The 14533-nt window shown below is 43.1% G+C and overlaps 1 protein-coding gene across 6 annotated transcripts in view; it reads right to left on the bottom strand.

Annotated features, from left to right (window-relative positions):
* The window catches only part of LOC127416949 (xylosyl- and glucuronyltransferase LARGE2s), a 192517-nt gene that overhangs the window by 22033 nt on the left and 155951 nt on the right, over positions 1–14533 (bottom strand). For 4 of the 6 annotated variants that reach the window (XM_051656574.1, XM_051656572.1, XM_051656577.1 and 1 more), the window contains one exon: positions 321–510. In XM_051656574.1, the coding sequence (XP_051512534.1) occupies positions 321–420 (100 nt within the window). In that variant the 5' untranslated portion in view covers positions 421–510. The remainder of the gene's footprint in view (positions 1–320; positions 511–14533) is intronic. The other 2 variants (XM_051656575.1, XM_051656576.1) reach the window with 1 other exon arrangement.

Raw genomic sequence — 14533 nt, 5'->3', positions numbered from 1 at the left:
AACTAGGTTGTGTGTCATGTATTATAACAATTTCAATTAGATGTCAATTATATCAATCAGTGTGTCTTGACACACGGACTGATCAGTTCTATTTATGTGCAATATAGCCAGTGAAATCCAAATCACTAATAATATTAATAATAATAATAATAGACATCTATTATGAAACCTATGTTCAGTTGGCCGCAAGAATCCTGAAATTCCTGGTAAAATTTTGTCCCAATTTGACCCTGCAGATTCTACATCAGAAAACAGAAAGAGAGTGGATCCCTGTTGTTTCTTGAGATTTAAAGATTGGTATTAATCCTTTCGACACTCACTCTCTGAGTTCCCCATGAGCAGGTAGAGCCAGGTGAACAGGATGATGAAACTCAGAGACAGCACTAGCAACTTCAGCTTCCCTCGGCACGGACAGAGCATCCTGGGATTGTGGAGGACTGAGCAGGGGGAGGGGGTGGAGTGATCAGGTTGGGCTCACTCTAACACTGGCCTCCTGCAGCATCCTCTCTTCTGGTGGAGAAAGAGAGATTAATTTGTTAGTACAGTAACACACAGGCCCACATTGAATCTTTGTCCACAGAAAATAAACACCCATTAATTACAAAGTTTTCATCATCCTTGGCACCTTGCTTGATTGTTTATTAAAAGTGCTATAAGCAATTTTTTTGTATACCACACATGCCTCTGCTATCTGTCAGATAACACAGAATTAATATCCTGAGAAATCATACCTGTCCCTGTGACAGCCCCAGGCTCTGTAAACAGCAAAAAACAGTATGGGAACCTTAGCCAATGAGAAAACTGGCCATTCGTTTACTGCCTGAAGTCCATTTTGCGCAGTTTAAGAGTCCTCCAAAAAATTGGGCACTGGTAAAACACTAACTATGATATATTGAAATATTTGTGATTTATATGTTGCTAGCAAAGAATTATATGAAGTCAGAACACACAGCTACTTTGTAATACCTGTCAATGGAGAAAGATGCTTTTGGCCCCTATAATGGTGTAGGTATGGAGTCTACCGGCAGGGGCTAACTGAACCATGCTGAACCATGCTAGCCAGACAAACATTTATCCCTTGGTTTGCAGACATGTCTGTGAGGGCAGGGTTTTGAAAAAAGGGGTAATGTGATTGGAGTTTGCAAAAAAAAAAAAAAAAATACATTTACAGCAAATCATTTTGCAAAAATTCCAATTTGAGCTTTTGGAGCATCCAACTTTCCAGCCATAAACGCCACGTTTTCTGGATGCTATGTCTATTTAAATGTAGTTTTAAATCAATCTACGGTTTGCATCTGAGTTCTGTTGGTGCTTATGTTGTGAAAATGACCATCTGACTCCTCAATATTCAGCCTATTACAAGACTACTTGCCAAATAAATAAAGAAATGTACAAGAAACATTGATCTGAGTTGAAATTCTTTTATTAGCTTACTTGTAGAGATCGCACAGTGAGCCGAGAAGCAGGAGAGATGGCTCGCAGAACCCGGTCTGATATGTCTAAATCCCCGGAAGTGCAGTTGTTACAGAGCAATATCTGACCACTTGATGGCGCAATTGACCAATCAGAATCGAGTATTCCAGAGAGCCATGTAATAAATGTATATATTGTTTACATACAGTGTGCGTGTGTGTGTTGGCCAATTTGGCTATGCCTTTAGCTACCTATGACATAGTAATCTCAGCTCCATTTAACACATTTTACCATATTTAAATCCATTCCACAGAATTTTTGCTCAAAATCAGTGCAGGAAGAAAAAAAAAGTAAGCAGATTTCATCTGGGCTAATACATCACTAAATCTTAAAAGGTACGATTTTGATCAAAGCTTCTAAACACAGAAATATAATGCACTTTAGCTGCCCTATAAAAGAGTCTGTATACAGGACAATGCAGATATTTACATAATTAGGGGTGGGTGATATGACCAAAATCCTATATCACAATATGAGTAATTTTATATCACGATAACGATATATATCATGATATAGTTAAATCTTTCTGAAAAATCAATAAAATGTTATTATATATTAGGCCATGTTGCAATTTTGAGTAATCCAGTCAGTGAATTAAATACTTGATAAATGAAAACTTCATCTTATATAATTTTCTCTTTATTTTGAACTTGACAAACAAAGTAAAAAAATAAATAAAAAGAAATGCCACATTTCAGTCTGATGATGTGCACCAATTTTCTTCTTCTTATTGTTGTTGTTGTTATTATTATGATTATTGTTATAACTTTCTCAAGAAACTTAACATCTCAAAGCAATGCAAAAAGTAAAATAACATATAAATAAAAAAATATCCATAAATAAAACACTTAATTAGGCTCTGTGTTTTTAGTGATCTCTATAAAGAACGTTAAAATATCTGAAGGAAAATATGGTTGGTTTGTTTCCTGATATCAAATATCATTCGAACAGAAATTTAGAAAGGGTTTTGATGTGTATTTTAAAAACCCACTTGACATCGCGAGAAACCAGAATGAGTAAGGGGTGTGATCTGTGCTTATTCTGTCACAAGAGCACAAATGAAGGGACTGGGATGACTTTAAGACTCACATGTACTTGCGTGTTTCAGACTGCGTGCGCAACACTCGCACAAAACACAGCTGCGCGTGTTTGGATGGGAGGCATGTTTGGAGCGCAGGATGAATGTCATTGAGTTTGCTTTGATGGTGGCTAAGTGAAATTTCATGCCGCAGAAGCGGATTCAGTATCATTTTTTCTCACGTTCTAGACAAGCTTTCCATCTAATGACACGTGCAGCTGTCAGTGAAAAACTGCATTTCATTATTTTATCAGTCTCACGTGAAGCCCTGACCACTGATATATATACGCGCACATGGATATAATGACATACACAATGTACAAACCTTGCAGATTGCTGTTTGCTGCTCGGTATTGCATTTTCTAAAGCCAAACCAATTCCACATCACGAAGGACACACTTTTTCCTTCATAATCTCCTCTCATCTTCTCATTGAAATGAATCTGAGGAACGAGTAGTCGCTCCACCTTCCTCCATTTATCCGACAGAGTGTGTAATGCGTGCATGTTATGTGCTGTACACATTTCTCGTGTGCCAATTTTGCATTACCATGATAGAGACGATAATTCAAAATGTACACCAGTTGGCAAATTTCTACTGGTTTATCATGTCTACCGGTATATCGCCCACCCCTAGACATAATAATAAATATTGATCTGATCTTGTTTTCCCTGCTTGTTCAGAATTGTGTCTGCATTAAGAGCATTACAAGGCTCCTCAGGGAAATCTATTATCAAACTAAACTCAGATTTAAACTTTCAGATTTAAAGTAAATTCAGATAACTTTCCTGGCTTTTGGCTGGACCAAAGAAACAGAAAGTTCAAGTCCCCCTGCAATCCAATTTACAGCACACATTCATGTCTGTGTTCACGGCATGTGGGCTACATGACAGCCATTGTGTTTACACCACTCTTAATTAAAGAGCAAGTGGTGGGAGGCTCTCCATCACCCCAGCAGACTCAGATTAACGACGGGAAAAAAGAGAAAGACAGAAAAGAGAGAGAGGGAAGGAGATAGTAAGAGATTAAATTGTCTTTCTTTTATTATGAGCTTAATTAATCACACTTTTGTATAATTAGACATGTGCCTGCGGGAAACAAGATTGGATACTGCCAATAAAAAAATAAAAAAAAAAATAATGAAAAAATACCTTTATTAAAAGAGAGGATCTCGAGAGAGATAGAGAGAGAGTGTGACATTTTTGAGATTATTATCCATTACCCCCTGGAAATTCAGGTGCTGACTGAAACTGCTTTCATGTGTTTCTTAATGACTGTCTCACTCGCACAGCTGAGTTCTGTGGTGATTTCTGCTGTCCAGTGCTGATTTGATTGTTTGGCTTACTTTTATTTTGCCATCCTGTGCTTTAAAAAGTTCTAAAATCACCCAATTATGCTTGCTATATGTTTTTTTCTTCTTCTGGCACACAGAAAATGTCCCTTCTACTTGATAGATATCACTGAAATAGGTGTCCTGAGAAATAACACCTGTTCTTTCTTATGTGGAACACAAGTGGAAATATTTAGCAGAATGTCTGAGCCACTGTTTTCCATCCAATAAAAGTTGATGTAGAGGCCATAAAATAGTCATTATTCACAGCAAGTCTTGTTCTCCATCTAATGTATATTTTCAATATACTGTATATACTATATAGACTTGTAAAATATACTATGGAAATTACATGACTGTGGCAACATTTTTGCTAAATTATATTACTGGTTCCTCCTCTAAAAGTGTATATATTTCTCTAAAAGAGCGGCACACACGGAATGTCTTTTTAAAGACGTGTCTTTTTAAAGATACCTTTCCGATTGTGTGTTATTCCTGGTTGCGGTCGTTATCTCTTAACTTTGGATGGTCAAGATCACTGTCTTTCGTGTCTGGGCGCGACCCACATGGAGTTGTGGATGGTTCTTGTTCTCACTTCGAGAGCATGACCATGGCAACATTGTGGTCGCGGCTTGCTTTCATAAGAAAGCAAGCCACCCCAGCGGCTCCCCACCTCGGGCCTTCTACCTACGGGTATGAGGCCAGCGTGGCTATTTGGGGACCCCAATGGGATCATCTCTGCCGGGTATCCCCCCGCGGACCTCCCATTCCCCAGCACGCTCGTCTGCCCCAATCGGGCTTCCGGATGAGTTCGCCGGCTCGTCTCATGGCGAGTCTGGCTTCTTGTTCGGAGCCCGCTTAGATGATGAGCTCTCGAGCGCAGCATCAGAGAGCGGGCTTGTCCAGTTGGATGCAGAAGCCTCAGCTGGGCTTCTCCCTTCGGGGACAATTGCCCAGTCACAGGCCGATGCCGAAATGCCGGACATGCTTTCCTGGGCGGCCGCGAGTGTCGGGTTAGAGTGGAACCCTCCGCTCTCCCCTGAACCCCGCGGCTCGATCATTGGTTCCTGGGCTCGCGGCACCGCTCAAAGCAGCCACGCCTTGCTCCAGTGCCATTCTTCCCAGAAGTACATGAGGAGCTGACGAAGTTGTGGGAGGCACCTTTTACTGCCCGGCCCCGATTCCGCAGTTCCCCCACTCTCACTACCCTCGATGGCGGGGCAGCCAGGGGCTATATGGCGATTCCCCCGGTGGATAATGCACTCGCGGTGCACCTATTCCCGCAGCTCCATGTGATTGGGTTCCCTTGTCCCTGGGTCACCCATCTCAGGGGCACTTTGAGGACCTCCGTGGGTTCTTAGGTGCCGGCTGTGAGACGGGTGGCGTCTGCTTCCTGCGGTGAGCTCCACGCTGGGGCCGGGCCGAAAGGGCAGGCTGCAGCAGAGCCGGTGCAGTCACCGCAGGGGGACACCCTTGGTGACGAGCAGATGGGGTACGGGATCTTGAGCCTCGCTGGGGTAGGATGTGCCGGATTGCCTCCGTCTGCTGTTTCACCGCCGAGAACTGCTGGGCAAAGTCCTCGACGGTGTCGCCAAATAGGCCCGCCTGGGAAATGGGGGCAGCAAGGAACCGTGTCTTGTCTGCCTCGCCCATCTCGACCAGGTTGAGCCAAAGGTGGTGCTCCTGGACCACTAGTGTGGCCATCGTCCACCCGAGAGACCGCGCCGTGACCTTCGTCGCCGAGCGCAATCCCTGCATCAAATCTGGGGCGGAACTACCCTTGTGCAGTTCTTTCAACGCCTTGGCTTGGTGGACCCGCAGGAGAGCCATGGCGTGCAGGGCAGAGGTGGCTTGTCCAGCAGCGCTGTAGGCTTTAGCCATCAGGGATGACCCTAAACTCCCATCCAAGCCCTGTAGATTCACGTCATCCCTGATGTGAGGAAGCAGAGGCCACTCGTCTCACAGCCGGCACCTAAGAACCCACGGAGGTCCTCAAAGTGCCCCTGAGACGGGTGACCCAGGGACAAGGGAACCCAATCACATGGAGCTGGTAAAAAGACCACTCCATCCCCCGGTGGAGGGCCGGGTGGAAAATCTTTTGTTGCCTTTTTGTTTGATTTCGCCGCATGCCCAAGTGGCTGCGGTACCCAACAGTTCAGCAAAAGAGCGGCTTTCTTCCTCCCTGGGTCACATACCTGGTGTGTACGGTCATCACCACGACAACCGTCCATGGGTTTTTTCTTGCAGGATTGGCGCTCCAGCGGTGGCCTTTCCGCCCCTGAGCGCCCAGCTGTGGCACACAGCCGCCCCTGATGTGGCAGTCTTCACGGGTTACGAGGACAGGCCTCTTCCTCCCCTGTCCCAGGCTGTTCCGGGGGTGGTCACAAGGAGCCAGGTAAGTGCTTCGATGTCCCTAGACTCAGCACGGCCACGACATGGTGTGGCACCTTGAGCTCCGCCCTGCCGTGAGGCCCCACCTGCCGGTAGGTCTGACGACGTTGTCCCCTTGGTTCCCCTTGCGTGGAACTTGGCGCTTTCCAATCCGTCGCGATGGCTAATCCGGACCGTCCAACTCAGCTACGTGATTCAGTTCGCCAGGCACCCGCCCAGGTTCAGCGGTATTCACTTCACCTTGGTCAAGAGCGAAAACGCTGCCACCTTGCGCGCGGAGATCGCTACCCTCCTATGGAAGGGCGCGATAGAACCTGTCCCTCCAGCCAAGATGAAGAAAGGGTTTTACAGCCCTTACTTCATCGTACCGAAAAAAGGCGGTGGGTTGCAGCCAATCTTGGACCTGCGAGTACTGAACCGGGCTTTACACAGACTCCCATTCAAGATGCTGATGCAAAAATGCATTCTGGCGAGTGTCGACCTGAAGGATGCGTACTTCCACATCTCGATCCTTCCTCGACACAGACCCTTCCTGCGGTTTGCATTCGAGGGTCAGGCATATCAGTACAAAGTCCTCCCTTTTGGCCTGTCCCTGTCTCCTCGCGTGTTTACGAAGATCGCAGAGGATACCCTTGCCCCATTAAGGGAGGTGGGCATTCGCATTCTCAACTATCTCGATGACTGGCTAATCCTAGCTCACTCTCGAGACATGTTGTGCGCACACAGGGTGCTCTCACACCTCAGCCGACTAGGGCTTCGGGTCAACTGGGAAAAGAGCAAGCTCCTCCCGGTTCAGAGCACCTCTTTTATCGGTTTGGAGTTGGACTCAGTCTCCTTGACGGCGCGCCTCACGAACGAGCGCGCCCAGTCAGTGCTGGCCTGTTTGAAGGCGTTCAAACAGAAAACAATGGTTCCACTGAAACTTTTTCAGAGGCTCCTGGGGCATATGGCATTCTCGGCGGTGGCCACCCCGCTCGGGTTGATGCATATGAGGCCACTTCAGCACTGGCTCCAGACTTGAGTCCCGAGATGGGCATGGCGCCATGGGACACATCGCGTGGCCATCACGCCGGTCTGTTACCGTCTTTTCAGCCCTTGGACCGACCTCTCATTTCTACGGGCAGGTGTTTCTTTAGAACTGGTTTCCAGGCGTGTCGTGGTCACAATAGATGCCTCCAAAACGGGCTGGGGTGCTGTTTGCAACCGCCGGCCTCTGGACGGTCCTGCGACTGCATTGGCACATCAACTGCCTCGAGTTGTTGGCAATTCTGCTTGCCCTGCGGAGGTTCTCGCCGTTGATCCAGGGCAAGCACGTGTTAATTCGGACAGACAACACGGCAACGGTAGCATATGTCAACCGCCAAGGCAGTCTGCGGTCTCATTGTATGTCACAACTCGCCCGCCGTCTCCTCCTCTGGAGTCAGCAGCACTTCAAGTTGCTGCGAGCCACTCACATCCCGGGCCTCAACACTACAGTGGACGTGCTGTCACAGCAGGTTACCCTCAGGGGAGAGTGGAGACTCCACCCTCAGGTGGTCCAGCTGATTTGGAGTCGATTCGGACAGGCACAGGTGGACCTGTTCGCCTCCCAAGAATCCTCCCACTGCCCGCTCTGGTACGCCCTCGGCATAGACGCGCTGGCACACAGCTGGCCCCCTGGCCTATGCAAATATGCATTTCCCCCAGTGAGCCTGCTTGCACAGACCCTGTGCAAGGTCAGGGAGGACGAGGAGCAGGTCGTCCTGGTAGCACCCTACTGGCCCACCCACGCGTGGTTCACGGACCTCACGCTCCTCGCGACAGCCCCCCCCTGCGAAATCCCGAGGAAGGACCTTCTTTCTCAGGGATGGGGCACCCTCTGGCACCCGCGCCCAGACCTCTGGAATCTCCATGTCTGGCCCCTGGACGGGACGTGGAAGACCTATGCGGTCTACCACCCGCAGTGGTAGACACGATCACTCAGGCTAGGGCCTCCTCTATGAGGCGCCTGTATGCCTTTAAGTGGTGTCTGTTCGCTAAGTGGTGTTCTTCCCGACGCGAAGAACCCCAGAGATGCGCAGTCGGATCAGTGCTTTCCTTACTGCAGGAGAGGTTGGAAGGGAGGCTGTCCCCTTCCACCTTGAAGGTGTACGTTGCTGCCATAGCAGCACACCACGACGCAGTTGACGGTAAGTCCTTAGGGAAGCACGACCTGATCATCAGGTTCCTAAGAGGCACCAGGAGGCTGAATCCCTCCAGACCGCGCCTCGTTCCCTCATGGGACCTCTCTGTAGCTCTTCAGGGTCTTTGCAGTCAGCCAAGCTTAAGGCACTCTCCTTGAAGACTGCCCTCCTGACTGTGCTCACTTCCATCAAGAGGGTAGGTGACCTGTAAACATGTCAATGTAAACATACTCATTGTCAAGCATAAGTTGCCACATGAGTCTACAGCTTTTCTGTATGGCATATAACCTTTTGCTGACAGTGGACAGTTTGACTGTGGTTAATACATTTGTGTGTTACAAAACACAGCTTAATTAGGTTCTGTATTTTTAGTAATCTCTATAAAGAACATATAAAATATCTGAAGGAAAATATGGTTGGTTTGTTTCCTGATATCAAATATCATTCAAACAGAAATTTAGAAAGGGTTTTGATGTGCATTTTAAAAACCCACTTGACATCGAGAGAAACCAGAATGAGTAACGGGTGTGATCTGTGTTTTTTCTGTCACAAGAGCACAAATTTTTGCACAATTTTTGTTTGTCCCTTTTTCCGAGCTTGTGTTGAGCTGTCCTGTGTGGTCACTGCTGTACCTCTGTTTGGTAAATGATGTCCTTCAACACCTGATTCTGCTGACACCAGCCCTTGTTTGTTTGTTTACTTATTTGTTAGTCTTCTTCTAGTACACTTAGAGTGCCTCTCTCACACTCAAGGCCTTCCCGAGCTCACCACTGATCATTACCCGATTATAACCACCCACCCACACACATACACACACTTGTAATGGCAGCAAAACACTCTCTCAAACTACAGGGATGGATGCCAAGTGTGTATGGCAAGTGGTAAAAAAAGGAAAAAGAAGAAAAGGTGAGGAAGGAATTCATGTTTACAGAGAAAGCGCTAGCAGATAGCTAGTAACTGTACATATCTTGAATCAAAGTTATTTGAAAGATGGCACATGAGTTAAAGCATAAATGTACTTGGTCAGTCTCTATAAACAGACCATGACCCTGTTATAACTTGAATTCCTCTTTTCTATGGTGAACAACCTATTTCGGCATTTAAATTATACAAATGTATTTTTTTCTTATTTTTTTTTTTCTTGTTTTCCAGTACAAATATCTAAACATTCTTAAAACAGGATAAATTTACTTGACAAGCAAAATGGCATTAGACATTTTGTCTTGTTTTCAAATAACTAAATTTAGAGAGGTTTATGCTTCAATAAAAAAAAATAAAAAATAAAACAATTTGCCAATAGGGTAAGAAAAATACATTTCAAATGGAAAACAAGTTTATTTTTCTTAAGCATAAAGTTTACTAAATTTTCACATTTTCTTGTCAAGTATATATTGTCATACTAATAATTTCTTTTTTTTTTTTTGCGGTGTATGAGATTGTAAAAAAGAAAAAAAAAAGTCTAATTAAAAGACTTTGGTATGATCTTTTATTATTTCTTTTAATGATTAAGTAAAACGAATCAGATTTGCTTTAAAAAAATATTAATATTAGAGAAGCTTTTGTCTGACAAATCTGACAAAGACTTTTTGTTGTCATTGACCAGTATATAAAATATATATATATTTTTACCTTTATATGACGTGGCAAGATTAGTTCAGGTTCACGTCCAAATGGTATGACCCCAAGAAAGCTTCATGATTTTTATGATTCAAAAATCCACGATATTTAAAAATAATAATAATAATAATAATAAATGAATGAATGAATGATATGATGTATGTTACACCTTAAGAAATATGTTTAAAAAGTAATGATTAAGATGTGTACATTTAGATGTATTTAAGTTGTGAAGCTATTTTTTAATGAATGTTTTATAATATTTTATTATTTATTTTTACTTTATGATTACACCTCTTGACATTAGAGGCTTTATATCAAAAACTCTTTCTAGGAACTTGGCACATGCATGTGACCTTGACTGGCTTATATTCATTTTATAAACCTGATTTTTTAATAATTGTTTTTTTTTTCATTGCATCAGGAATCCTTATTTGTGATTGACCCCTACGCACACACTGGACATGAACAAAGCTCTAGTGCCTCAACGCCCTGACAAAAACGGTTAAATCTGGATTATTACAGGCGCACACAGCAGCTGCACTCTGTCACAAAATCAGGGTGATTTTCTGCTATTTTCTGCTTCATCTGCATGAAGAGCGTGAAGATGTGATTGGACAGATCTCCCTGACCACACACCTAATTACATTTAAATCTTTCTCTCGCCTCGATCCCACTGCCTCCTCTCCTCTCCTGGGCTCTCAGACTTCACAGGCCTCCAAGTGGTGGACATCCAGCAATGAAGGTCAGTTGGTCGTAATTCCAAATGGTCAGGTTCCCACTACGTCTTTCAACTGCTGCCAACAACCTGCATCATCAGAGCACCCCTTCAGCAAATTACCCCCTCACACCCTCATTAGACCCCTTTGGTTATGAATTGGAATCAGTGATCACGTGATGTTAGATAAGTTGATGGAATTTGACTGGAATGTCTGCATAATTCAGGAAGTTTTAAATGCTGAAATGTTTTAAATGAGACTTCACAAGACAAAGCAGTATGTCAGAATTTGAAATTGAGTTAATAGAAATACTGCATCTAACAGCTTAATGCAGATAGTATAAGCAGGCACGATCAGAGCTGAAATTGTCTTGGGTAGACTATTTTAATTATTTTGGCTTGACAAAGCCAACATACTGTTATTCTACAAACTTCCATACAAACCAAATCCCTAATCAAGGACAAAATTTCAAAAGCTAACTCCTAGAGCTTTCAAGCTAGATCCACCAAACCTGGTACAGACTTTCAGACTGTTCTGGAATGGTGTGTTATGTCTTTTTTTTAACTGAGCGGACTTTTGTTTTCGCACAGCGGATGATCAAAAATCTGAAAAAATCCCATAAACTTGCATTGCCGGAATGTTCAAACAGGCCAAGACTATTCAAACATCAACTGTCAAAAAATAAATAAATAAATATTTAAATCTCAAACTAGTTGCAATTCAGAAGTAATTGTCATTGTTTTCTGCGCGCACACATTTCTGTAGGCCCATTATAGATTGCGCCTTATTCAGAAAACTGTGCTATTTGCCCAGCGCAATGAACATAGTGCTATTAACGCCCATGGAATGCAGGCGGTAACTTCAATTTTATGTAAAGCTGTTACACTACAACGATTCCAGCCCTGATTTTCAGTCAGGCCAAGTTGGTGCAACTCGGCTCCAGTCTGTTGTTTTTTTTTTTTTTACGTTTGAGATGGAGAAAATCGCATACTGTATGATGGGTATCGACACTGAGTTTTACACTCAAACTGTGATTTCATCTAGTCGGTAGATACCAAACATGTTTGATGTTTTTAAGCCGACTATCCACAATTACATAGGAAAAATCATAGTGTATGATATGCCACAACTTAAATAAGTAGTCATGCAGGGATCAACCTATGGAAATCGAACTTGTGGGGCAACAGAGATGGCGAACAAGCACTCAAGTGGAGTTTAACTTTAAATGCCACTCACCACCAGGTGCCATTTAAAGAGGCCATTCCGGCCGCGTTTTCCCACCAAATGCACTTTGTCATTTTTTCGCAACTCAGAAAACAGAGTAGCTGGACCTTCTTTCTGAGTTTACAGACATGACATAAAAATACGCAAGGACGAATGACGTATGCCTGCGATTTCGCGCAAAATCTGACCTGACAGCTCTAAATAAAAATCATTACTGTATGCTTACCGTAGTGAATCGGAGTAAGACAAGGACAGTGTTTTTAACATTGATTTGTATGTACACACTTACTAATTAACTTCTGTTAATTGTAACCAAAGAAATCTTACATAGTGCAGCTTTAATATAATATAATACAATTGTTCATTGTTAGTTCATGTTAGTTCACAGTGCATTAATAAATACAAATATGTTAATAAATACAACTTTTGATTAGAATATGTTGAAATTAACATGAACAAAGATCGATAAATGCTGAAAAAATATAAAGTTATATAAAGTTGTTAACTAATATAAAAAAATGGAAACTTATTGTAAAGTCTTACCGGTTTTTCTTATTTTCATCTACCTTGTTCTTATTTTTGGCAGTAGATGCAAATATTCTTGACTTGTTTCTTCTTGAATTGTTCACCAATGTTTAGATCACACCTGGTTTGAAGACCCAGCAGAGAGAACGTCTCCTCTGTGTTTGTTCTGGCACAGGTAAGCCGACACCTGCCTTTTCCATGGCTGGCGGTCTAATCATCAGCACATAAATCTCTCTGCTTCATATCTCTCATCTGCTGCTTATTAATATTCTCTGAACAGAGCGCGCAGGGAGAAACCATGCATGAGAAAACATCACCTCAGGGTTCGTCTCTACTGTGTGTGGGAGTAGAGCGGCTCAAATTCTTTAGAGATGAGGTCAAAGTGGGCTTCTGCTCTCACTTTTTGCGTTTGTTACTTATATTACAAAACCTGCCTATTTTTGCTCTCGGGCAGATTTAATTGATGAATATCTCTTATCTTAAAGACCCGGTGAATGCGCCTGATAAGCACAAATTTCTGCTAAAAGCATTTAGATGACCTTAAATCTGACACAGGGACTATAAGAAACAAAATTCTCATTTTGATTTCATGGGGTATTGAAAAGGATAGGACACCCCAAAATCATTGTTTATGATGACAGAATATAAATTTTTGCATGAACTATCCCATTAAAAAGTAAAATGCCACTTCAGCCAAATCTGCATTCGCCTGGCCAATCTTTCCAAACAGGAAATGCATGCAGTTTATGGCTTCTGTTTAAGGTGCCCTTTAATAGGTCCCTTTGTGGAGGGATTTTATAATGCAGGGCTTTTAAGAGGTGACAGGCCTCCACCCAAAGCATCCATTAAAAGAGAGAGGGAAGTAAAAGAGAAAACAAAGCAAGTAAGAGAAGGAGACGGCAGTGTCAAGGTGGGCTAGCTGGGCAGCTTACATAAGGACCTTTTGTCAAACAACCAGCGAGACCTCACAGTCCTGATCTACAGGGACAGGTGTACTAGTAAAACAGAAATTACCGAGGCTGGGTGGATGGGTGAGTGAAATACTACACATAACACTGAGACCCCAGTGGCCTTTATAGCCTACATACTCATCTCATCTGCAGTAGGGCTGTACACATTAAACCAGTGAGCTCCTTTTAGTGCACTCTAGTATTGATCAGGGTGAATTAACAGTCCATACTCCCTCTTATCAGCAAATTCCACTCATCAACCTATATCAGTGTTCCACAAATGTATAAAAGGACACATCAGAAACCTTATAATAGCTTATATGCCTCTATACAAAATGTTTTTCCTTATTTAGAAAATGCAGAATTTTCTTTTCGATATAATGTCTTTTGCATACATAAAACACAGAGAGGCAAATAAACTTTCAGTATCCCATAGAAGGGTGGTGTTGCGGTTAAAGGGGAGGCTAGGGTTGCACCAGCCAATCAAAAGGTCCTAAATTGAGACTGTACACCATGGGCTTTTATAACTAGTTAGTTTATAACTAATTTAGTACATAATTTGGTTGCACCTTTTGTACTTAACGCAAGATACAGCCAGTAGTTCACTTACATATACGGCTATATGGCTTTACAGACAGTATATGGAGGTGGGAAGGCATCAAGGCACGACCAAATTCAATGTTTGTGTAACATCCTGAACACCAAGATGGCTTGATCTGGTATTCTTAGCTGCCAATGATTTTCTAAAATCCTGTGTGCGATTTGGTGATTGGTGGAAAAAAATTTAATTTCGTTCTTACAGAGCAATTGCTAAAAAATATTTTTCTAAAAAGAAATAAGCAATGTATTCATCAAACATGTGCTTGGTTGTCCCTTAAGCTCATTTGAATTTGTTGTAGATAATTTGACATGACGTTATGCTGCCTTGGAAGCTGGTCTGAAACCAGAAGGGGTGCTAACGCAAAACGAAAATGCTATCTGTTAAGTCTTGATGCACAGTACAAATGTTTAAAGTGTATCAAACTAATGTAATCCAATCTGTCTTTTATTCCAACCTTTATACTA

This window comes from Myxocyprinus asiaticus, chromosome 26, assembly GCF_019703515.2.
Source record: "Myxocyprinus asiaticus isolate MX2 ecotype Aquarium Trade chromosome 26, UBuf_Myxa_2, whole genome shotgun sequence".
Taxonomy (NCBI): Eukaryota; Metazoa; Chordata; class Actinopteri; order Cypriniformes; family Catostomidae; genus Myxocyprinus; species Myxocyprinus asiaticus.
Note: the sequence above shows the minus strand (reverse complement) of the source record. Positions and strands in the feature narration are given on the sequence as shown.